This window comes from Lissotriton helveticus, chromosome 4_1 (assembly GCF_964261635.1).
Source record: "Lissotriton helveticus chromosome 4_1, aLisHel1.1, whole genome shotgun sequence".
Taxonomy (NCBI): domain Eukaryota; kingdom Metazoa; phylum Chordata; class Amphibia; order Caudata; family Salamandridae; genus Lissotriton; species Lissotriton helveticus.
In genome coordinates this window covers 21,162,250-21,188,044 of record NC_136063.1, presented here as the reverse complement: position 1 = coordinate 21,188,044, position 25,795 = coordinate 21,162,250, and the positions used below count along the sequence as shown (strand labels likewise).

At 43.5% G+C, this 25,795-nt stretch overlaps 1 protein-coding gene across 1 annotated transcript in view; it reads left to right on the top strand.

Moving 5' to 3' along the window:
• Positions 1 to 25,795, top strand: part of LOC144826913 (cytochrome P450 2K1-like) — a 190,296-nt gene that overhangs the window by 2,336 nt on the left and 162,165 nt on the right. The window contains exon 2 of the mRNA XM_078685371.1: positions 23,200 to 23,362. Coding sequence (XP_078541497.1) covers positions 23,200 to 23,362 — 163 coding nt within the window. The remainder of the gene's footprint in view (positions 1 to 23,199; positions 23,363 to 25,795) is intronic.

The following is a 25,795-nucleotide window of genomic DNA, read 5'->3' as shown; positions in this document are numbered from 1 at the left end:
CCTCCTTTTCAATCGTAGAGTAAGTGTTCTCCGCTCCCCGAAATGCTCTAGAGGCAAAAGCAATGGCCTACTCCCTATGGTCAGATCTTTTCTGCATAAGAACATCTCCAAGAACTACATTGCTTGCATCATTGGTTGTAACAATGCAGCGATCATTATTGTTCATTAACGTGAGTGGGCGTGCCTGCACAATAGCCTCTTTCAATAGTTTGAAATCACAAGCACACTGGCCTGACCATACATACATTGCATTCTTTTTCAAAAGCTCATGCAAATGCACCATCCTATCCTAAAAAATTGCCACAAATATAGCATAGTAGTCAACCAGCCCAAGAAAAGAACAAAGCTGGTTCCTATTCAGAGGTTCAGGTGCATTTTGGATGGCACTCCCGGAAATGTGGTGCCCCAGATAGTCTACACCATCTTGAAGAAAATTACATTTGTCCTTCCTTAACCTTAACACACTAGACTTGACAGTGTCCAATACCTGCCTGACTCTGGCATTGTGCTCTAACTCTGTTTTGCCATGAATTAGGATGTCGGCTTGGAAAAACACGACTCCTGCAGTGTTCTTAAACAGGTTCCCCATGCGGCGCTGGAACACTGCAGAAGCCGATGCTAAACCAAACGGCAGGTGTAAAGAGAGAAACGCCCCTTCGGGAGTCACAAAGGAAATGAGGTGTCTTGAGTCCTTGCACAATTCCACTTGATGGTAATCGGCGGAGATGTCAAGTGAGGAAAAATACGTTGCACCCTCCAAAGTTGACATCCTCTCATTGATGTTGGGCAGGGTTTGGTGGTCCACCCATATGCAATCATTTACGTCACGCAAGTCCACACACATTCTGAGAGATCTGTCCGCCTTGCACGCCAAAACAATGGAGGACAACCATTCAGAGCCTTCAATGGGCTCAATTACTCCCATGGTACACAACCGCTCAAGTTCCTGCTTGAGCTCACCATGCATACTAAGCGGTACTTTACGCCCTTTGTATGCAACAGCCATTGCACCCTATTTAAGAACATTGCAGTGCTGAAAACCCTTGAGTTTACCCAAACCACTGCTAAAAATCTCTGAGTATCTTTGGATCCAGTCACAATTAGAAAATTACTTGGTAGTGACTGTATGCACAGGGGTAGCAGCAGGGAGACTGGAGTGGATGGCTTCATGTTTTGATAAGACCATATCCGGATGATTGGGATTGAAAATGATTCCAGGCTCACCCTGCTCCTCCCATCCCAACACATTTGCATCTTCCTTTACAATGTATGCAGTCCTCGTGCAAAACCCCCTTTGAATTCCAATTTGCCCTCAAATTTGCCAAGAACTTCTACTCTTTTACCACCATAAGCAAAGATCTTTAGGGTAAACGGAGAACCAGAATCAGAAAGAAACTTTATATTACTGCTGCTTAGACTTATAGAACAAGCAGGTGATTTCCATTTTTGAGGTTCTACAATAGAAGCAATTTCCACCACATTATCCGATTAAATAGAGGAAGAAAAGTCATTACTTTAATTTTCTTCCCCAGAGTCAACATAGTGAATGAATGATTGAATGTTTATTTATGTAGTGCATGGCTACCCTGAGGCCTCCCATTGCTGAGGACAGACACAGATAGACACAAAGCAGATAGTTAGAACAAGTCCTCGAAGAGGCAGGTTTTCAGGAGTTTTTGAAACGCCAACAGGTTAGGCTCCTTCCGCAGATTGGGAGTGGGGGGGGTGAAGGACTGGGTTCTTTAAGGCCCAGCGGTGCCAGGGAACAACACCTGAAACCTTCGTGGGTTACCTGCTCTGGCGTACAAGTGACAGAGACACGGGACACTTCCTTCGGCGTCAAAGATCAGCGTTTATTACTGCAGGGATACAGAAATCGCAAGAAGTACAACATAGTGTAGGTTCTGAGAGTCTGCTTCAAATTGCAAAAGGGAATCACTTCTTTTATACACATTTTCGTCATTGCTCGACATAACGAACAAAAGGTTACAACTCAGTTCCCACAGTAAACTTCAAAAGGATTGCATTCATGTTGTCAGAAGCCCGGAACATGATTATAGTAACATTGCCGGTTCCCAACTGTAAAAGCACATCATCTCTCCATGAGGCACATTCCACTCTAGTTGTAAACAGGCGAAAGAAAGAGACAGGAACAGGTGTAAGAAAGACAGACAACCGTAACAGAAGAGTGTGGGGGCAATATCGGAAGCGTGATCACAGGATCAAAGGACTCAAACCTAACATATGTAAAGCTGAAACAATAGACCAACACGGCAGAATAAGCCTCAAGCTGAGCCATCTGCCTTTGCCGTGTCATTCCCCCGGTCGTAAAGACGACCCCAAAGAATATTCATCTTCCGCCAGAGCTTGGGAATCCCAGGGTCATGAAGCGGACATTGTCCCTTCGCTGGCTACGTGAGGGCAAGAAACAAAATGGATGCCGTATCTAAAATGGAACCCGAGGGTTCAGATGGAAAAACCCGTAAAGGAGACGAACCCTTCTAAGTAGTCTAGCGTAAACGCATACACCTACTAATCTCGTCATTTACGGTTCATAGATACCAAACTCGTCCATATCCGAGCATGCCCAAAACATCGTAATGATTCTCACGGAACCTCAGACGCTCCTTTTGCCCTCAGGTAGGCAAGCACTAGTCGAAATCAGAATCAATTTCGATATTCATCAGATCATTCAGGTGTTGTTGAAACATCATCCTATCCATCAATGTCTCTTTGGTCACAGATGGCCTTCTTATACACGTTGTAGCACAAAGGCCACATAAGGCAGGACCACACTGCACACAAAGACAACACGTGAACAGAAACGCTATAACGACTCCTATGATCATCAGAAGCTTCCAACCCCAAGTCGACATCAGACCCCAAAACCATCCTAGAAGCGTCCAATCTCCCTCGTCCACGTGTATGGACTCCGAGATTTTATGCAACTTTGAGATGGCTTGATAAACAGTTGGAGCATTATCAGGGATGAAAATGCAGCAGCTCGAATGGATTACCTTGCACACACCACCTCTATCTGCAAGTATAACGTCTAGAACCATACGGTTCTGTAGCATCATAAGTCTATCCGCTTGAAGCTCTGCTGTCAGGTTACCAAGGGCACTTGCAGTGATATTAGCAGTCAATTTCACCACACGAGTCAACTGTCTCAAGTTCCTACTATTAACCATAGGACCCCAAAACGGTAGGAAACCCTTAAAGAAGTCTCCTGCCTCTTGACTGGCAGTGTCCTCTTTACTAACGACGCCTCTCACAACTCTAGTCTTGTGATAGTTTGAGGCAACCGTAAAAGTTGGTGGCAAAAGATTCGCGATATAGCAGGTGCCTGAAAAGTCACGAGGCAACCACGTATAAGCACGATCGTAACACACAAAATAAGTACCCTTGGCAGTCAGGAAGACAGGGGAAGAGAGCATCGGTAAGACATACGTCTCAGTACAAGCACTCTTCCCAAGCTGAGCTCTTGGATTTCGACCAAGGCCTTGCAGACAGAAATGGCCGAGATGAGGTACGATCCAAATCGGAGATGAGCTTTTAAGCTGTCTATCACTTACTAACATACTATACTCAACCTCACTCAGATCCTTGTAAGCTCGCACCTCTTCCTCTGGGATAATTGTTGCATCAAAAATATCTTTATCTAAATCAGCAATCGCTATCGCCAAAGGCTTGTGGTACGGGCCGGGACTAAGGTCTGTGGAGCGAGGCTCTCGACGGGGGTAGGAATCTAGTGCACTACGGAACATAGTTTGGAATGCTCGAGCTGACCCCTGGGTGCTGTAAGAAAGAACCAAATACGGAATACCTTTATCCATAGTATGTGGCATTAACCCACACACCCAACAATTGGTAGTATTCATCACCAACTGATGCTGATGCAGGAGTTGGACAAAGGAATTGTTCATAAATTCCGCACGTCTGGCCTGTTCATGTTGAGGCAGAAGATGAAAGGAATGTGGTGAAATAGTAGAAACAGAATTTAGGTCAAGTGAGAAGGAAACGGGTGAAATGGAAGGCAATAATAATTGAATCCCAAAGTACACTCCACCCACTAGTAGCAAAGAAACAGTCAGTAACAACATAAAAACCTGAAACAGAAAACATTTTGTTCGAAACATCTTATGCAATTTGGATCTTTGTACCGCCATTTTGTCTATGTCCGACAGCTTAGAAAACTCCATCCTCTAAAAACCGTCCGTGACGTTCTTGACACACTTCGTTCTGAGTAGCGACTATCAATTTCCAGGAGTTCCCAGAAATTGACAAAAGGCAATCGACCTAGTGTCAGAAACCTGCTAAACAGAAGGAGGTACCCGCACGGCCCTACGGTCAACCCAGATGGTAGGTCTAATTAATTTATCTTTTAATTAGCATAAGTCTCCTAGCTGCAAAGGAAAAAAATACACACACAATATGCAAAATCATAACATTCATGGCAACTGTAAGGGGTAACGTGAATTCAAAAATAAACAAATGCATTAGTCTTTATTGCGCGATCGAAGAAAATATCGAGTTTTTCCAGGTTGAGTTTGCTCTTCAAATAACGGTTCTGATGGCAAAACAGTGTTCGATTGTTCAGGTAACAGTTCAGAACTTGAACTCTCCAATGCTGATGATAACGGTATCGTTTTCGATGATTCGACAGGGATATCTGATTGAACTAAATCGTTCCCTACAGGCTGGGCATCACTAAATGGTACATAGTACAAAGGGGCCCCTGTTTCAGTCGAGGCGACTCCTTTCTTCATCCATGTGTCTACTGGCAAAGGAAGCGGAACCTTCTTGGTGTGGGTGGCATGCACCCAATGCTTTCTTCCTTCCAGTCGAACTGCAGTCCTCGTCGCCAGTAACACCTGGTGGGGTCCCACGAATCTTGGCTCAAGATTGCGTTTTCGTCCAAAATTTCGGGTAACGACCCAGTCGCCAGGTTGGAGCCGATGACCAGGACCTTCTGTTTGTGCCGGTAGAGCCTCGTAAACCTGTTGGTGAATCAAACTTAATTTAGCAGTCAGATCATGAAGATAGTCAATCAACATTGGATATTCAAGTCTGTTAAATTCCTTAGGCCTTGGGACTCCCCAAATGTTCGCAGGACGGCCGAACACAATCTCATATGGGCTAAGCCCTACTCGAGAGTGCACAGTCGCTCTGGTCGATAAGAGGGCTAGAGGCAAAGCATCTGGCCATGATAAACCAGTCGTGGCCTGGATTTTGGCAAGTTTCAGTTTCAGGGTACCATTGTATCCTTCCACTAAACCCGCCGACTGAGGATGATTAGCACTATGGTATTTTTAATGAATACCAAGGCCACTGCATACACTTTTCATCACACTTCCCACAAACTCACTTCCGTTATCCGACCATACAATCCGTGGCATGCCATACCTAGGGAAATACTCTTTGAGCAACACTTTTGCTGTAGATAGGGCAGTATTATCTTTATGGGGGTAAGCCTCAATCCATCTAGAGAATGCACAAACTACAACCAAGACATACTTCAGGTTGTTGCATCTCTCCATATGGATGAAATCCAACTGAATAATTTCAAAGGGACATGTAGGAGGGGCAAAATGACCAGGTGGAGTAGGGGTGCCCTTGCCAGGATTATACATCAAACATACCATGCAATTCTTAACCACTCTCTCAGCACACTTAGTAATCCCCTCATTCTTCCATACTGGGGACAACAACTTAAATATGCCTTTGGCGCTAATATGTGACGTGCCATGAGCCATGGTAACAACGGCAAGCACATATGCATCCGGTAACATCCATCTCTGCCTTTCTGACAAATCAACCCAACATCCATTCTCATCTAACTTCCCCGTGCTTTCTTTCCACTGAGTCTTTTCCATCTCGGTAGCCTCATTCTGTATCTCTTTCATACTCTCAACTGTGTCTTCACACATACCAGTCTCCGCTGGCCATCCTACTGAATTCGTAACGTACATTCGATTTGTCAGATCTCTAGCTGTCTCCTTAGCAATCTCATCCGCAAACGCATTACCGCGGCCAACATCATCTGTCACTTTCCGATGCGCACTGCATTTGATTATTGCCACCTGTTTAGGCAATGTAAGTGCATCCAAAAGGTCATTCACAAGTTGTCCATGCTGTATCTTCGTGCCATGTGACGTGAAAAACCCTTGTTTTCTCCACAATCGACCAAAACTGTGCGCTACGCCAAATGCATACTGACTATCGGTAAACACATTCACCCGCTTTCCTCTAGACAACACACACGCTCTCGTCAGCGCGATCAATTCAGCTGCTTGGGCTGAATTCTGACTCAATCTCGCAGTTTCCACAACCGTACTCAACGTCACTAAAGCATACGCAGTCGTCGTATCACCATTCGGCAACTTGAAGCACGAGCCATCAACATACAAAGTACCATCGGGATCTATCAATGGAGTGTTTTTCAGGTCAATGCGACCCTTCGTCTCTTCTTCAGTTCTCAAGTAACAATCATGTGGTGCTACATCATCTGATTCCATGTTGATCGGCAACAATGTTGCTGGGTTCAACACATTACAACGCTTTATCCGTATATGACTTGCCAAAAGTGTCAGCTCATACCCAGACAACCTTGCGCTCGTCAGGTGTTGAGTTTTCGTTCGGTTCAGAAGAGTGTCAACTGCATGCGGAACCATCACCGTAAGCATATTATCCATGACCAAACCTGCGGACTGTCGAATGGACACCGCAGCTGCTGCTGTTGCTTTCAGACAACTCGGTAATGCTCTAGCTACTGGGTCTAAGGTTGAGGAAAAATACGCACATGGGCGTTGTTTGTCGCCAAATTGTTGCGTCAAGACACTCAACGCACAACCATCCCTCTCGTGAACGTACAGTGTGAACGGCTTACCGTAATCGGGAGTACCTAACACAGGAGCCGAACACAACACATCACGTAATTCCGAAAAACTTTGCTGACACTCTTCAGTCCAAGGCAAAGGAGTCGAAACATCCTTGCACGTGAGAGCTAACAATGGCTTCGCTAATAATGAAAAATTTGGAATCCATTGTCTGCAGTATGACGTAATACCTAGAAAGGCACGCACATCTCTCTGAGTTTTTGGCACAGTCATTCGCGCAATCACTGCAATTCTTTCTGGGGTCAACCGTCTCCCTTCTTTTGACAATAAGTGACTCAAATAGGTTACTTCTTGACAACAATATTGCAGCTTAGAAGGTGACACCTTGTGATGTAAGTCACATAAATGCTGCAACAACGACACTGTAGTGGTTCTGCAAATAACCTCGGTATCAGCAGCCACTAATAAGTCATCAACGTACTGAATCAAAGCTGCACCCGTCGGTAATACAAATGCATCCAGTTGACTTTTAAGGGCTTGACTGTAGATCGATGGACTCTCACAATAGCCCTGTGGTGCGCGTTTAAATCTAAAACTGCGACCACCTAGTGAGAATCCGAATAGATCTCTGCTTTCCTCAGCAATCGGAATGCTAAAGAAAGCATTCTTTAGATCAATCACCGTGAACCAGGAGGCAGAAGCTGGAATTAAGGTCAACAAGGCCGTGATATCTGGCACCACAGGAAATTGTGGGACCACGATCTTATTCACCTCTCTTAAATCAATTACAAAACGGTACACAGGAGGTTTAGATGGATCAGTTCGTTTCAGGATGGGTAACACAGGACTATTACACACATTTCCCGAAGTTTCTTCAATGACATCCTTTTCGATCAGGTCATAAACAATCGCTAATAGCGCTCGCTCACCATCAAGAGAAATACGATATTGAGGTATACGTGGTAATCGCACATTTGATTTCAACTGCACCACATAAGGTGGAATGTCCAACAAACCCACATCATTGGGGCCCGTGGCCCATAGTGACGCAGGATGGGAACTCAGTTCCGGTGGGAACTTATCAATCGATAAGTACATAGGAGAGATTATTCTCTGACCTAATGTAAGCTCCACTCCCGCAGGAGAGCAGTACAAAGTCGCATATAACCGTTTTAACAAATCCAAACCCAAAAGATTCTCGCCACAACCAGTGGAGAGAATCAAGGGAGCCTCCAGCTCACGAGGATCAATCGTAAGGGGCAAAGGGCTGGAGACAGGATTGCTAACAGGGGCGCCAGAGAATCCAACGGAAACATTCGTTAAGCCGGACAAAGGTGCGCCAGGGAGTTTTGAATGCATGATGGAACTTTTTGCTGCACCAGTGTCCAACAGAAAAGGCTCAACTACGCCAGATGTAGCAACTGCGACGTAAGGCCCTCTCTGATCAACCGGAACTGACACTACTCCCTCTCTTTGTCGGTGGCTGTCCTAGTAACGATCACCTTCCTCAATCTCATGTCCAATGTAATAATCGTCCACATGGTACTGTGACGATCTATCGGACCTCGCATTCCGCTGATCAAAACAATTATTCGCATCCAACGAAGTAGGAGAGCGCTCATTCTGATTCTGAGAGTTACCACGACCTTTACCTCGAAATGCCTGTTGGGGACCACCACGTCCCCCTCGAGCCAAAACATGATTATAGCGATCACGTAAAGTGGGACAATTAAATTTGATATGTCCCTCTCCCCTACAATATGCACACTGATTATATCCAAGCATAGATCTAAAGTCAGAGGAGTCAGAGCGTGACTGCATCCTGGAAGACTGTGCCTGTGGCCGATACTGCTGTTGCGAATCATTTTGATTCGAACGCGGAGGATACGCTTGTTGCAACAAAACCTTCGTTTTAAGCTCCTTCGTTTTCTTATCTGAACGATCACTTTCTTCTTTTTCCCTATTTTCGTAGTATTGAGCCGTCGCTAGTATTTGAGCAGTGGTTGAAACGGCCCATGCACTTTCTGAATTTTTCAATTTGTTGCATAGTTCAGGCAACAAATTTAACACAAACTTATCAACAAATAACCGCTGTCCTCCCTCCGTACTCATGTCCTGACCACTATGATCAATGAATGCTTCCTCAAATCTAGTAAAGAAATTGGAGACACTTTCGTCTTTCTTTTGCTTACAAGCCGACAATTTGTCCCAATTCACCCTCATCGCTGGCATAAGCGTTTTCATGAGCGTAATGATTCTTTGCGGCAAATCCGTAATTAACTGCTCGGGCTTAGCCCCACCAATTTGTCGTCCATCAGCCGCTAATAGCGTAGCCCAATCACCACCCAACTCAGCCAAACGATTCTCTTGGCGGATTTTGGCCCAAATCGGTTGCGGTACAATATTACCAAACAACATGTCGATGTCAGCAAGGTTCATAATAGAAGCATCCACCAGTTGGGATAACTCCTTATAATAACCTGCCGGATTTTTGCGTGGATCAGGCAAGGATTGCTTCACCTGTAAGACTTCTGATCGCTTCCATGGGAGGTGTATCCAAACCCTTTGGAAATACGGCAGAACCACAGGATTAGCATTTGGATCCCCTGGCATCCAAACTGGTGGAACCTCTCTCATAGGATACTGACCGGAGTTCGCTTTTGGAGTATCAGAATCGTCATCAAACGACACCCGAGAAGGCACTGTAGACCTAAAGGCTAATAATCGCTCTAATGCACGTCGTACATCTGCACCTACGATCATACCATTCAAAAAACGACTCTGAAGTTCGGTCATCTCGGGCGGTACATCATCTAAGTCATCAATATCCCACTCTTCCCTCAAGGAGTTGCACATTTCTTCAAACACAAATCTCTGTGTCGGCTCATTGAACTGAGAAAATGTATCGAAAACTATGCGTGAGGTGTATTTAGCAGGGTGTCTAATCCATCTACGCGCCATAGTTTCTAACGTCGCTCTCTCTCTTCCACCAGGGATTTGACTTCGTCTCTGGGGAGTTTCAGAGACATCGGATTGAAGTAACGATCCGGAAAGTGGGGAGTAGAGGGTAGCAACTGAGTTAGGGATACGATTACGAACGGAAGGAGAAGAGGAAAAAAGAACAGGAGCAACAGCATTAGAAGTGGTTATAGGATCAGTGGGGGTAGCAGGAACAATAGACTGAGAAGGTACAGGCAAAGAAGCAGTAGGAAGAGGAACAGGTAGAGGAGCAAGAACAGGACCAACAACAGGCTGACCAGTAGCCGCCAAAACAACAGGAGGGGGAACAGGAGGAACTACAGGAGCCGTAGCACCCTGAGCATAAGGAGGCAGTGATTTCATTAAATACGCTAACAAAGGATCCTCTTTCGAGTCTTCTTCCTTTTTATCGAGATTTGACGATAACACCGGATAACATTTATCCGCCCACATGTGATGCAGTCTAACTGAAACTTCCGTTTCTTTATCTGCTTTATCTTGATGGTGACGTCCTGCATCTTGCATTATCGTAATGATACTACTTTCTTTCTTATTTTTCTTAAGCTGTTTGATTTCTTTCTGCCTGGCCTCTTTGCGCCATAACCGAAAGGAATCGAACATAGCCGGACTAGATTTTCTTTTAAACAGTTTCGTTTCGAGATTATCTAAAATTTTAGTATCGAAACTTCCATGTGATGGCCAACTAAGGTCACCGTCATTTTTCGTATAACAAATCCAATATTCATTATATATAATAGGGCCCACACCATGTCGACTATAGAGCTCATATATCGGAGTTCCAACTGGAGGTATCGGACACAAGTCCTCCAACCGGGAGTCCATACTGTGACATTTAAAGAAACCAAGGAAACCACTATGGCCAGGCATCTTGCACGCTAACCTAGTATCAAACTTCAAGGGTTATCGAAGTACAAAATCTTCGTGAAATACAAAACCCTCGGTTTTTGGCAATTGCAACTGTCAAATAACAACTAAGAACCAACAACTAAGAACCACAAATGCAATGGAACCATGCAAAAACGACTAAGCACCAACAACAACCAAGGATACTGGGAGCGACCCACAAATACTTAACTGAGAGCTCAATGGCGTCACCAGGAAGGCCCGTCTGTCGTCTCGCCGTACAAAGGACTACGCCAGGCGCCAAAACAGGTCGACAGTCAGAGCATCGGTCCGTCGCAACCGTCAGGAGGCGGGGATCTTCGCAGGAAAAGTCTTCGGACCACTTATTTCGACAACAGGATTGATGAAGCGGGGTGCACCTTTCCTCGGAGATTTCACACGAAGTTCCTCACGATCGTCAGGTTTTGGACCGGTACCACTGATGTCGCCCCACGTTGGGCGCCAACTGAAGGACTGGGTTCTTTAAGGCCCAGCGGTGCCAGGGAACAACACCTGAAACCTTTGTGGGTTACCTGCTCTGGCGTACAAGTGACAGAGACACGGGACACTTCCTTCGGCGTCAAAGATCAGCGTTTATTACTGCAGGGATACAGAAATCGCAAGAAGTACAACATAGTGTAGGTTCTGAGAGTCTGCTTCAAATTGCAAAAGGGAATCACTTATTTTATACACATTTTCGTCATTGCTCGACATAACGAACAAAAGGTTACAACTCAGTTCCCACAGTAAACTTCAAAAGGATTGCATTCATGTTGTCAGAAGCCCGGAACATGATTATAGTAACATTGCCGGTTCCCAACTGCAAAAGCACATCATCTCTCCATGAGGCACATTCCACTCTAGTTGTAAACAGGCGAAAGAAAGAGACAGGAACAGGTGTAAGAAAGACAGACAACCGTAACAGAAGAGTGTGGGGGCAATATCGGAAGCGTGATCACAGGATCAAAGGACTCAAACCTAACATATGTAAAGCTGAAACAATAGACCAACACGGCAGAATAAGCCTCAAGCTGAGCCATCTGCCTTTGCCGTGTCATTCCCCTGGTCGTAAAGACGACCCCAAAGAATATTCATCTTCCGCCAGAGCTTGGGAATCCCAGGGTCACGAAGCGGACATTGTCCCTTCGCTGGCTACGTGAGGGCAAGAAACAAAATGGATGCCGTATCTAAAATGGAACCCGAGGGTTCAGATGGAAAAACCCGTAAAGGAGACGAACCCTTCTAAGTAGTGTAGCGTAAACGCATACACCTACTAATCTCGTCATTTACGGTTCATAGATACCAAACTCGTCCATATCCGAGCATGCCCAAAACGTCGTAATGATTCTCACGGAACCTCAGGGGGGGCGTTCCAGCGGCTCGGGCATTGAAAGAAAAGGAGCGCCCGCCCCATCTAGTCCTTCATAGTTTTTTTCAGGACGCCAAGAAAGGAGGAGCTGGAGCAGAGATTTCTAAGGGGATGGTAGAGGGTAATGAGGGAATGGGTAATGACCGGGCTGTTCTTCCAGAGGCCTTGTGAGCCAAGCACATGGCCTTAAATCGTATCTTTGCCATGATAGGGAGCCAGTGAAGGGTTTTGCAGAGGAATCTGAAGGAGCAGACGAGCAGCACTGTTCCGGAACGTCTGGAGTTTAGGAAGAGTGAATTGAGGAGCATCAAAGTGGAGGGCATTCCCATAATCCAGGCGAGAAAGAATGAGAGCTTGGACCATGATCCTTCCTGCCTGGAAGGGAAGGAGGGAGAGGATCTTATGCAACATCCTCATCAGGCCGTATTAGATGGCTGAGAGCTTGGTGGCCTGGTGGTTGAAGCTAAGAGAGCAGTCAAGCCACATACCAAGGATCTTGATCTAGGCTTTTGGATCTGGGGCATGACCAAGGAAGTCCGGCCAGAGGAGAGCAGGGTTAAAGGAGGAGTTAGTTGCCGAGGAGCGTGAGCTCGGTCTTGTCCCCATTGAGCTTCAGGCATGAGAGTTCCATCTACTCGGCCACCACCTCTAGGCAAGGACCTAGGGTGCTAGATGACCCCTCGGGGTGGTTTAATGCCACCATGAGCTGCGTGTCATCTGCATACGTGATGATCTTTATGCCGAATGGTTGGACAGGCTCCGCCGCGGGTCTCATATAGATATTAAATAGCGTAGGGCTCAAGGAGGAACCCTGGGGTACTCCAAAGCTAAAAGGCAACCAGTTGGAGCAGCATCTCCTTAAAAAAAAAATAGGTCGCTGAGAAAGGACTGGAACCAGGTTAATGCTGTGCTGGTCAGTCCAAGATTATTGAGTTGACAGGTCAAGATGTTAAGATTGACAGTGTTGATTGCTTCACTGAGATCTAGGAGGATGATTGCTGTAGTGCCTCCCTGGTACAGTATCTTCCTCACCGCCTCAGTTACTGCCAGAAGGGCGGTCTCAGTCCCTAGCTGAAGATGAACGCCTGTTTGGAAGTAGTGGAGAAGATTGTTTTACTCTAAATACTCTATCAGCGTGGTATTTATATGTTTCTCAAGTGGCCTACTCAGCCAGGGAAGGAGGGATATGGGATGATAGTTGGTTAAGTTAGACTGGTCAAGGTTTGGTTTCTTTAAAAGGGCATTCACCATAGCACATTCCCAAGCAAGGTGGACCGTACCCGAAGAGATGGGCGAGTTCAGGATGTCAAGGATTACGGGGTGAATGGTGTTGGCAACAAAGGCAAGAGGCTGTGGGGGAGCAGGATCAGTAGGAAAGCCCGAGATAACCGTGAGCACAATCAGATCAAGTGAGTCTGAGTCCAAGAGAGGGAGTTGTCTTAATGAGAACTGGGATTCAGTTTGCAGTCCTGCAATATGGGAAGCACAGGGATCATTCGAAGAGGCTGGGAAGGACATCTAGATATTTAAAACATTTTTATGGAAAAACTCTGCTAGGTTATTACAGAACGTAAGTGCCCTCTCTAAGATTTGTGGTTTCTGGGGCAAGGTGGATAGAGTTTTAGCAATTCAAAAAATCTCTTTAGGTGAGTTTGCGGCTAGGTGAATTTTCTCTTCATAAAAGGTGACTTGGGCAGCTTTAATTCCTGACCTTTATAGCCTGATTGCCTTTCTATAGTCTAATTTCCTAGGTTCTGAATAATTCTGCCTCCACCTTCTTTCTAATCTTCTGCATGCTTGTTTTAATTTTCTTAATTTAGGGGAGAACCTGGTCTACATTTCTTATGGGTGGATCTCTTAGGGAGGACTGAATCTAGGAAGCTTAGGATCCAGTGATTGAAGTTATCATTGGCCGTATTGGAGTTGGGGTTGGGGTCACTGGCTGGTCTAGTGGCTTCAAGAACTTAAGTCCATTTGTCAGTAGGGAGCTTGGCCCAACACCAGCATTGTGTTGGAAGAGAAGGTAGGTCCACAGATTTCCCAAGTTAGGGGGATCAAGAAATGATCCGTCCAAGGGAGTGTGTTTGGAGTGCGTACGACGATCTTGTGCAGGTTACTAAAAACAGGGTCAAAAAGATGACCTTCGATGTGCGTTGATGTAAATCCTTTCTGGATGAGCTGAAGCACTAAGAGTTTCATTGATAGCTCATTGGCTGCATGGTCGGCGGGATCATCTAGGTGGATGTTAAGATCCCCAAGTACAGTAAAATGTAACGGGGCAAAAGGCCAGGTTAGCAATGGTGGTGGAGAGGTCAGTAAGAAATTGCCTGACGGCCCCAGGGGGGCGATAAATTAGTAGACCAGCAAAGGTGCTTGTCGGAGAAAACTCTTAAGAGAAGGCCAGGCTCTCGCAATCAGATAGAGATAATGTGGTAATCCGACAATTGGAGGTCTCTTTAAAAATGATAACTAAACCAACCTCCTCTACCAATCTTGCTATCAGCCCTGAGTATTAAATAACCTGCGGGGAGGGTTTGAACAAGGACAGGATCAGCTTCACCATGAAGCCATGTCTCGGTTTAAAAAAAGAGCATCAGGTTTTAGCTCTTCTACTAATAAAGCAAGTTCAGTTGAGTGTTTGGGGAGTGATCTGCAATTCAGAAGGAACTTCCTTAAGGAAGCTGGGTTAGCAAGAGGGTTCACAGTTTTGTTATATGGCCGGAAGGTGAAAATACAGTGAGAACAGTGAGATGGTCTATTTTCAACTTTCATAGCGGGCAAACAGTTTACGTTAAGATCCCTCCTCAGTCCGTGCAGAGTCTGGGGGCTATAGAATATAGTATTTCCATTTGGCCTTTGGCATGCCATCGGTGCACCGGCGGTGCATGGCGGTGCGCCCGCTGTGCCACAGGCAAGGCATGCTGGTTAAATAGTTTTGAGCGCACTATAATGCTAAATCCCGTCTCTGTCCCCAACCAACCGGAAAGGAGTTTGAAGACTGAAGAACCGGGCCTAGAAGGGCCTGGCGGCGCAGGGCACGCCTGAAATCAAACCAATTTATTAGCTGCAGCTTATTCACAGTTGTCCCAGAAGTACATCAATAGTAGGTTCTCAGGAGACTGCCACTTTGCTCCGTGGCTTACAGTTTTTTATAACCATATACACCCACAGAAAAATACTCCCCATGCACCAAATATTAACCAATAGGAAAACATTCAAAACAAGACACCATGTGACCAGAACGTCCCCATTGAGTCGTGTTCTTGCCCAACCCCATAAGTCAATCTATGACAGCACCTATAGGTCAATCAGTAATGGCAGGACGTGTTTGTGTGCTTCAAAGGACAACTGAAGAAATAGGATATTCTTTTATTCTTACAATGGTGAGAATTATCATGGTACGTTTTCCCAAACATGAGAGATGAAGCTATGTTGTTCCTAGCTTTATTGATAGAAGTTTCCACATTATCTATGAGAATCTTTTCTTTACTCAAGGAAGGCATCAACAAAGATCTTGCCTATCTACCTCTCATTATAAAATAAGGAGAAACTTCCTTACAGGTGTTAGGAGTTAAATAATAACTCCATATTTTTTCTTTATGAAATTCAAAGCAGCTTGAATGCCTTCTTTAAAAAATCTGTTTGCTCTCTCAATCTGACCATTAGAACGAGGACTATAAAGAGGAGCTATTTTAGCATAGACAGTAAATTTTTCCCAAAAACATTTGCATCTTGCTTGAAATAAATTGAACACCATTGTCAGACATAATTGACGTAGGTGCCCCTTCAATCCTGAAAATGTTATCCAGGAAAAGTATAACTTCATCTGTGGTAGGATGTTCAACAAAATAGTAATATAACCATTTAGAAAAATCATCAGTGCTTATCTGACTTTACACACGCAGAACAATTATCTATATATCTTTCCACAGATGCTTCCATGCCAGGCTACCAATAATGACACTTAAGAATTTGTTTTGTTCCTGACATACTTGGATGTCCTGAATGAGCGAAATGAATGAGTTTGTCTCTGAGACCAGTTGGTGTTAAAAACAAATCTTGCCTTAACAAAATATCATGTTCAACAGCAATTTGTGGAAAGCTTCTGAGAGGTAATTCTAATTTTTAACTGAGAGCCTTCCATTGATCACATATTGCTTAACTTTGGCTAAAACATTATCTTTGGTAGCCTGATTAATCCATTCTTTCTCAGAAATAGCGAAATTACAAGAATCAACAGCATCAATCGAAGCTACAACACATTCATGATGATCAAAAACTTCATCATCAGATTCATTGACTGGTGGTAATCTTGAAAGACAGTCTGCGGTAAAACAAATTCCACCAGGAATGTGTTGTATTTCAAAGTAAAATTCTTGCAGTCTCACAATTAATCTAACCAATCTAGATGAAGCTTTCCCACTTCTAACCCCTTCCATCATATAAACGAGAGGTTTATGGTCTGTAACCAAAACAAAAGGTATTTCCACAAAAAATTCTTCAACTTTTCAACAGCCCACACGCAAGCCAGGGCTTCCTTTTCAATGGTGCTATAGTGAACTTCAGCACCTCTTATACCTCTAGAAATGAACGAAATTACCCTTTCCTTTCCCTCAACAATTTGAGTGAAAACTGCACCCAATCCAATGGTACTAGCATCTACAGTAACACATGATTTTCCCTGAGGATCAAAAGTGTTAAGGCAAGGTGCTTTATCAATGAGTTTAACAAAATTGCTGAAGGCTTCATCATGAACATCTTTCCACACAAATTTAGAACCTTTTTTGAGTAGTCGTCTAAGTGGCTCAACCACAAAAGCATAGCCCTTGACAAACTTGGCATAATACTCACTTAAACCAAGAAATGAGCGTAATGAATCTTTATCTTGTGGCTTACTAGCTCTTTCCAAAGTATTGATAATATCCTCTTTAGGAAAAATACAATTAGGGGTAATCTTGTGACCTAAATAGATGATTTCATTGACCAAAAATGTACACTTCTCTTTGCTGACAGTCATGCCTTTGCTCTTTAGAGTTTTTAAAACCCTCTCCAAATGGAATTATGGTCATCACTAGTTTTAGCAAAAATCAAAATGCCATCTTGGAAAGACTGCACTCCTTTTAAAACAAAAAACAAATTCTCAATTAATCTCTGGAAAACACTGGCCGCTGATGCCAGTTCGAAAGGCATCCTCAAAAACCTGTACAACCAAACCAACGCCGTAAGATCTTTTGAAGAATCATCAAGGGTTACCTGATGATAGGCAGATTTTAGGTCAATAATTGAGCAACATGTTGCACCGTTAGCAGCAGCCAGCATTTCTTGAATTCTGGGTAAGTGATATGTTTCAACTACAATATTTTTATTAAGAGATCTAAGATCCACACATAATCTGATATCTTGATTTTTTTTAAGAGCGATACCAATCGCAGAAACCCACTCAGAGCTGTAAGTAGGCTCTATGATGCCTTGTGAACAAAGATCATCCAGATGTCGTGTGAGTTTATCTCTCACTCCCAAAGGTACCATCCGCACTTTATGCTGTATGGGTAAGGCTGCCTTTTTAAGTTTTATTCTATGTGAAAATCCTTTATCTTCCCCCGCCACATTTTCAAAGACTTTCTTGTACTTGTGTAGAATAGAAGATAAAGAAGAGTTCTCTAAAGAGACACTGTTAATAGAAATGTCTCTCAATTGAATAGGACGGTCAGACCCTGGACATAAATTCACTCCTAATTCATACCATCCAACAATATTCTTTCAATCTATAGCCACATATCTTTTAGTAAAAATCATGCGATTTTCAAATTTCAAAGAATCTTCAAAGAATCCTAACGTCTTGATGTCAAAATTGCCAAAAGCTTTAGGACTAATATCTGAAACAGTAAGATTGACACTGTCTCAATTTTCAGAAACAAAAACATCCGATTAAATGGCCACTGGCAATCCAGAATCAGTCATAGCCTCAAAAGCAATATCACAAACATGAACAGTCCCTAAAGGAGCTTTAAAAGGAAGAGTGACATTGTTAAAGGAATCATTAAATGAATCATCATAAATTGTGATAATTAAGTTTTGCATATCATGTTCAACACTTGAAACACTATTAACAGTAAAATTAGAATCACAACCTTTCCTGGGGGTTTTACAAACAGAAGAAAAATAACCAACTTTCCTACATTTGGTACACTTTTTTTTTTAAGAGCAGGACAATTAACAGAGTTTGCCAAATGTGTTTTAGAACCACACCTAATGCAACATAAATTAAACTCTCTACCCGTTTTGAAACTACTCCTATTACAATTTTGAACAGCACAAACAGAAGGAGTGTTAGTACTTTTAACATCTTCAGCAGCAATAATTGTAGATGATTCAATTGACCTCTCAATGCCTTTAGCAAAATCTATTACCTTCATTTAAAGTAGGGTTACGACATGCCAGAAGTCTTACCTGCGTTTCTGTAGTTACAATTAAAAAAAGAATTGTGCGCAAATCATAGCTGTAGTGAAGACGTGACATGCAAGTTAATATAACAAAGTGTGCATATCACTGTAGCAGATAACTTTGAATATTAATTTATTGCTGTATTTATTTGTCTGCAGATCACAGTTGTAGTGAAGATGTGACATGCACTTTAAAATAACCAAGTGTGCATATCACTGTAGCAGGTAGTATAGAAATTGAACTTATTGCTATATTACTAGCAATGTAACATGCACTATTACAATGAACTAGGGTGCATATCACTGTTAATAAAATTTAATAAGCAAATTGAATCCGCAAATTCCAGTAAAGTATGTGAATTGAATAGTCGTTTTATTGTACGCGCAATAATAAATAAGCTTCAATTACCAAATGCGCTATATTGACTTATTCTCAATTTTTCAATCTGCTTCGGAACATCAATAAATATGGATGAAGACGTTACGTCCTTCCGTAAACGTCTCAGACCTCAGAAAGAGTTCCAAGCATGTGATGCGGTCCAGAGACTCCTTAGCAACCGTGGTTGGGTTGCGTCACAGTGGCTGCACGTGAACAGGTGAAGAGACGCGATAACTAGGCGCACGAGCAACGGAAGATCAATAAATAAGACAGTACCTGGAATTCATGAATTCACAACCGAGTAAAATTCTCAAATAAATATACGCCAAACCGGCCAAACAAAGTACGTTTAAATAGATCTTCAAGAAGTTTTCTTCTTAAAAATTTGCAGAAAGTTGCTTGAATCACACAGTGGGTCAATAAATAAAAAATTAGAGCACCTCGTCGCCAATGTAAAAAGCGGAGGAGTCAGGTAAAGATTAATACTTATTTAATTCAATATATAAGTATAAAAAACCCACAGGTATACAAGCTCAGGCGTCTTGTCAGATCAGCTCCAACCGCTTCTCTGACCAAAGACTGTACATAATGACCTAAGTTGATAAGAAACTACAATAGAATTAAAAGAAAGACACATTTACTACAAATTGCGTAAATAATTTAGAAGTTGTAAAGAAATATCAAAAAGTACATTTAAGAAGAGCAGGGTGTGCACATCACCGACATACTTAATAATGCAGTAGAAGTGATGCTGTGTAATACACCACACTAGATGTGCACGTAACTATGTTTTAACATGCCTAAAGGATGTTGTCTTGAGGTGTGCATGTGTCACTACAATACCCAAAGGAAAAAACAGGCTGACACGCTTGGTGTGTGTGTCACCGTTATAATAACTTGTACAAGATGCTAAAAGCCAACAGCAGTAATAAAAAAAAATAACTGTCTGTAAAATATTCATAGAATATGGGGCAATGTTAGGCACAAAAAGGTTTTTGACAATTAAAGTTGTTGTTCACGTGGTATTTGGGCCCTAGGCCCTCATACTGATAAATGAGGTGACGCAGACACCGGAACTGTAGTTAGTTAACTGGCCCTGAGCACGTGCGCTCAGCCTGTTTTATTAGCAGGGTCATCTGACTGATGGCGCCTGTGGTGGGTGGGTGTTCAGTGTGGGTTACACCATACTGCAACACTAGAATGTATCCCTCACGATACCACAGTTCACACAGTCTTGACATGTAATGTGACACATGTCGATATGCGTGCCATTTAAAATAAAAAACAAGGCTTTGTCTCAATCAAAGTGACGCGCTGACGTGCTCACAGGTTGCCATTACAACAGGAGCTTTCTTTGAAGCAGTGTGACGCATGATGACGCGCACACCAAGCATTAACATGATGAACTTGAAATGTATATATAAAGAGGTAAAACTCCACCACAAGCTCCACTGAAACCGCGACTTGCAGGAAGGAGGATAATCAGCATCAGGTCTTCACTGGATAGATTTTAGGGACACTCAACTAGTTTTCCATGTTCCACGCAGGGAACACAAGATAAAAGGAATGCAGATACAAGCGTCACAAGATCCCAACAGTTAGTAATCATCGTAGGATGGTTAAATGTGCAAGTGTAGTGGAAGACAGATATGCCCAGGCAAAATGTAATCATGGCCAGTGCTCCATTCTTACACAAGTTGCTGAACAGGAGCTGCATCCCGAATTTATTATGAATATGCATTCTAAGTGGTTCTATGAAATTAAAATGCCATTTGTTACTAAACCGCCTGCACTAAAGGACCCTGCCCTGAAACCTAATCCTACATGGTTTGATCAGAGCTGCAGGTTAGCAAATAATCACCGTATTAAAGCTCTTAACAGTGGCCATCAGTTTGATATTCAATCTGCCAGACCCTCCAACAAAATTATACAAAAGCAAGCTAAAACGATCTTGTAAACTAATATCTGGTGTAATATTTTGGCAGCAGTGCATTCCAAAAATGAATCAGCTGTTTGGCATGTTACTCATGATGTCATTACATCAAGGACGAAGCCAGAATATCTTATACCTAAAGAGGAATGGGTATCTCATTTTGAAATTTTATACAGTGGCCCCCTTAACACACCCCCCCACAGATGCTTCTCAGTTGGCTTGAGCCCATTTTTCATCTTGCTGGGTGTTTTTGTAACAGAATGTAACCTTGCCATCACTTGTCACAAATCTGGTAAAGCTCCAGGGCTGGATCGACATCCAACAGAGCTCTTTACTTCCGAAAATTACTTTTGGGCCCCATATCTTAGTCGGTGGCAAAGGCTCTAATGGCAGGAGCTGATATCCCTACATCATGGAAGGGTGCTGAAGTAATTCCTATCAAAAAGAAAGGCTCTAAAGTTGATCCTGCTAAGTATTGGCCAATTAGCTTGCTAGATTCTAGCCCAAAAATATTCTGCAAGTTGATACTGGATTGTCTTATGAACTGGGTTAGTGAAAATAGGGTTTTGACCCAATTTCAAGCAGGGTTTTGACCAAAGGTCAGCACTGTAGACCAGGTTTTTTGGTTCCAGTTAATTGTAAATCCTCTATGTCACCTTTGTGGACGTAAAAATCAGCTTTTGATATGGTACCTAGGAATAACCTCGGGGCACACTTAAAGAGCCAGGGCTCCCAGGCCCCCTTCTTGGCATCATTGTTCAGCTATATTATTCCTTTGTTGCTCAAGTCCTCTGGGGAATTAATGGTGAAATTATTACTGACCCCATTAGAGTCGAAAAGGGGGTTAGGCAGGGTTGCGTACTTGCCCCAACGCGGTTCTTGTGTTTATTAACAAGTCTAGCGATATTTGCGACAATGACTCTCCCGTACTTGCGGGTTTTAAGGTCCCGACCTAATTACTCACTGACAACATCTTGCTATTATTAAAGACCGGAAAAGGCTTCGAAAACCTCTTGGAGAAATTCAATAAATGTTGTCTTGATCACGGTCTGAAAATTAAGGCAAGTAACACAACGTTTTTCTTTTTACCATAGATGGGGAGAAGTTGGAGAAAGGGCCCAGTTTTGACTACCTTTGTATCCATTTATCTTTCTCGAAATCATGGTCTGACCAACTCACAAAAAGTGCTCTCCTAATAAACCATATGGCTGCTACTATCTTAACTTTTGTCTCTAAGATCTGCTTCCATCCTGCTTGAAGTCTGAAGAGCTAGAGCAGCTGCCCCTGCTTTGTATGATGCTGAGTCCAACTAAGGTTAATGCCTTGGAGGTTGAGGGAATAAAAAATCTTAGATCAGCCCTCAAACTTTCCATAAGTTCCCCATTGGTTTTTAGGCAAGACTAGGGATTTTGCCGTAAACCTATCTTATTCTAGTTGCTACGTTGGTGTGCCCCTCAACTAGCCTATTACAGGGAAGACCTGAAAGATGTTCTTGCAAGGCAGCAAGGCGGGAGATGTTACTGTGATTGAAATATGTGAAACCTATAGGAAACAGGAGAAAAGACCACTCAATTGGACTGATCTGAGTCATGACACAAATTCAAGCCTGTCTTGATAATATGCCCCAACGTTCTTTTGAGTTGTAGCCATTTTCCTCCCTACATCCATATATGGATGAATTAGAACCTGTCTCTTTATATCTGTCTCAGGCTGGGTACCCTCGTACTTGCAGCCTTTACCTCTAAGTGAAATGGTGGAATAGAGGGTAGTAAAATCTGTTTAGCCTGTGGTGGGGTCGAAGAAACTGACAGCCATTTATTGTTTTTTGTCCTATTTCTCTCAAACAGGGAAAAAGCTGGTTTATTACCTTGTGCCAACAGTTGGGTGTTCGCCAACATACAGTAGCTATAAGGATTTGCAGATTTAATATGCCATCCACAATAGTTTTTTTCTGTGGCAAAGTTTCTTGAAAGTATGTGGCCTATACGTTGTAAAGTTATGTTGGTACCTGAATCAAAGGAAAAAAATATAGGTGCCCCTTCTTAGGGTGTTTTATGAAATTTTGTTTTTATTTAGTACGTGTTGATTGGTTTTTATGCTTTAATTACGATTTAATCTTAATGTTGAGATTGTTATGATGTTTTTAAGAAAGTTTTATTTATTTGCATAGAAAATCCGTGTGTGCATTACTTAAATGGTCTTCGACCTAAATAAAGTAAATAAAATTACTGAACGATAGTTTACACCTTTTTCTAGGCAAGAAACAATTTCTTCCAAGATCTTGGTGTTGTTGGGGATAGAAACGGTTGTTGCTACAATTGATAAACCATACCCTGTGCTCTGTATTTTTCCAGCTGTCCCAAAAATATGGTTCGGTTTTCAGCTTTCAAATAGGAATGAAGAAAATGGTGATTCTATCTGGATATGAGACTGTAAAGGATGCTCTTGTGAATCATGCCAACGAGTTTGGAGAAAGGGGTCATATTCAAATATTTGAAGACATATATCAAGGATTTGGTATGTACGCTCTAATCGTCTGGTATAATTCAGTGCTGTCTGATTGTATGAGCGATGAGCAATATCTAAAAAATAATCACACCTCACAGAAGAATTTAGAACAGACAGATTTGTTTACCTTTGACTTGACATTTAAAATCAATTTAAGAGCTAGCAATGTGTATATGATCATTCCTATTTATTTATTCTCAGAGTATGGCTAGATGTGAATGTCAAAATGCTACCCGTCTAGCAAACAGTCATTATTTAGCTCATAAAAAAGCACGAAAATTAAAGGAAATTAAAGAAAATTACCATGTGCCATGTGAACCTGATTATATTCCAGAAAGCCATTGCACTCACATGTCTCTCCACACAGGTCTTCATTACAGCTGGTAACTGGTGTGAAATTTATGGCACCTGATACATTAAAATCCGACTCTGCTCGGTAGGAGTTCTTCAGGTGTGTTAAATGCCGCCCGCTTATGAGGTTTTGGGGAATAATTTGGATTATGGTGCACCAACAACTGTCTGTTCTGGTAAATACCCGGCATTTCCACATAAACATATATGCAGCTATTTAGGCCGCTCGAAATCAGGGTGCCGTTGTTCTGTTAGGTTGCTGAATAATACATTTGTTATTCTGCACAAGGCTAAATTTATGATTTCACTCCCAGCAGAGTCTGATACAGTTAATGTCCAAAGGCGGTATTATGGATAGGGCACACTGTCCCTGTTTGTACCATAGGGCACATTTAACACCTTGACTGCTTGAGATATTTGCCTGCTGTGCTGGAGGTCAATAGAAACGGGTGTGGTCATGACGAGCTCAGCTCGTCACCAGCAGACGAGCAGTGTGTCTCATGAGGAGCTCAGCTCGTCATGAGCATGGAAGGGGTTACACAGTTGGGCCACGCACAAACCGGGGCAGTGCGTCCTATTACAATGAATGCGCTGCTCCAGGGCATCTGTGAACCGGCGCTCCGGGGGGCAGCGCATTCTGCTTCAAAGCCGCTCAGTGTTCTTAGGGTGCCCCCTGCACTTAAAAAAAGCATTAGAGTTCTCCCTTTAGGGGGATATTTACCAAGATTCGTGGGATCCTTTTCCACCCCTTCAGAGGGCTGCCAGCACTGTGAGTGCACAGCTTCAGGGCCTGTATGGCCGGGATGCCCGCCACCCCCTCCCAACACGTTTCCCCAAGAATGGAAAGTCGGACAATATTTGAACTTTTGGAAGGCGGGAGGCAGTCACCCTCCCGGCCATATTTATTAAAATATGAAACAAAATTTAAAACATTAAATAAAAGTTTCATCATTATGCATAATGTACAATTTGTCATTTATTACATTTCGATGCAGTCATGTACTTTTGGCTAACATCCTGAAAATGCATACACTCTAACTCAAATTGTACATCCTAGCATTAAGGGCCAACGGCAAGGTCTTAACCGGTGTCAGATCCCTACTACCAGACTCCCGCCCTCACGGTGTGAGCGGCGCATGCGCAGAGGACTGTACCCTCATTGCCAACTGTAACTTCCCTTGTCGTGGTGGGGGCCCCCTTTCTACTCGACGCCATCTTAAGGGTCGTCCGAGTTCCCGTATGAGGTCTCTGTAGGAAGGACAGCGTGGACTCTGCCCCCATCCCCACACTCTCTATCTGCCGTCGCGGATATCCGGCCCCGGGAAATTAGTAGGAGGGGCATTTAACCGCCTCCCCCCTTGGGAGGGGCCCATGGCCATCTCCCCCTAGGCGCCCCATCCTTAGTGGGTGCCGCCTCCCCGTGGAAGGGGCCAATGGCCGTCTTCCCCCGGGCGCTCCCATCCATTGTGGGTGGCGCCCCACTCTAGGGACCTTGAAATTACTGCTCACCGATCATGACCTTACCGCCACAGACCGGATAGTTGACCGACTATCCGGTCCCCCCAAATCCTCCTAAAGGTCATGCTTCCTCAAACCCCTTAGCCATGCTACGAAGTCTCCTATGAGTAAGTCATTCCGCTCCCTGGACAGGTGAACCCCATCGTGCAGATACATTTGATCACCCCGAATACACCCATGAGGAATGTTATGCAACTGCGCAGAAAGGAACAATCTACCTATTTTATTATTGACCCGTTTAACTGAATGGTTCAGTGCTGACACCGAAAGGCCCCCCTGCCACATCTTCCTAGGAATCATATGGGACCAGGTAATCGTACACCCCGGGACTCTTTTAGCCAACCAGCTAACCACTGACAAAATTCGTTCAAGTAACACTCTTCTACCCAGTGTCACCAAGTCGTTGCCTCCCAGGTGTACTATGACTACAGACGGCGGTGACCTATTGTAGTGTAGTTCCTATCATCCCAATAGGCTCTGCGCATTGGAATAATACCTACAGCAGTAAAGGCCTAGACCAGACGTTAACTAGGTCTACTACTGTCGATACTAGACTTAAAGTTTTGGGTTTGC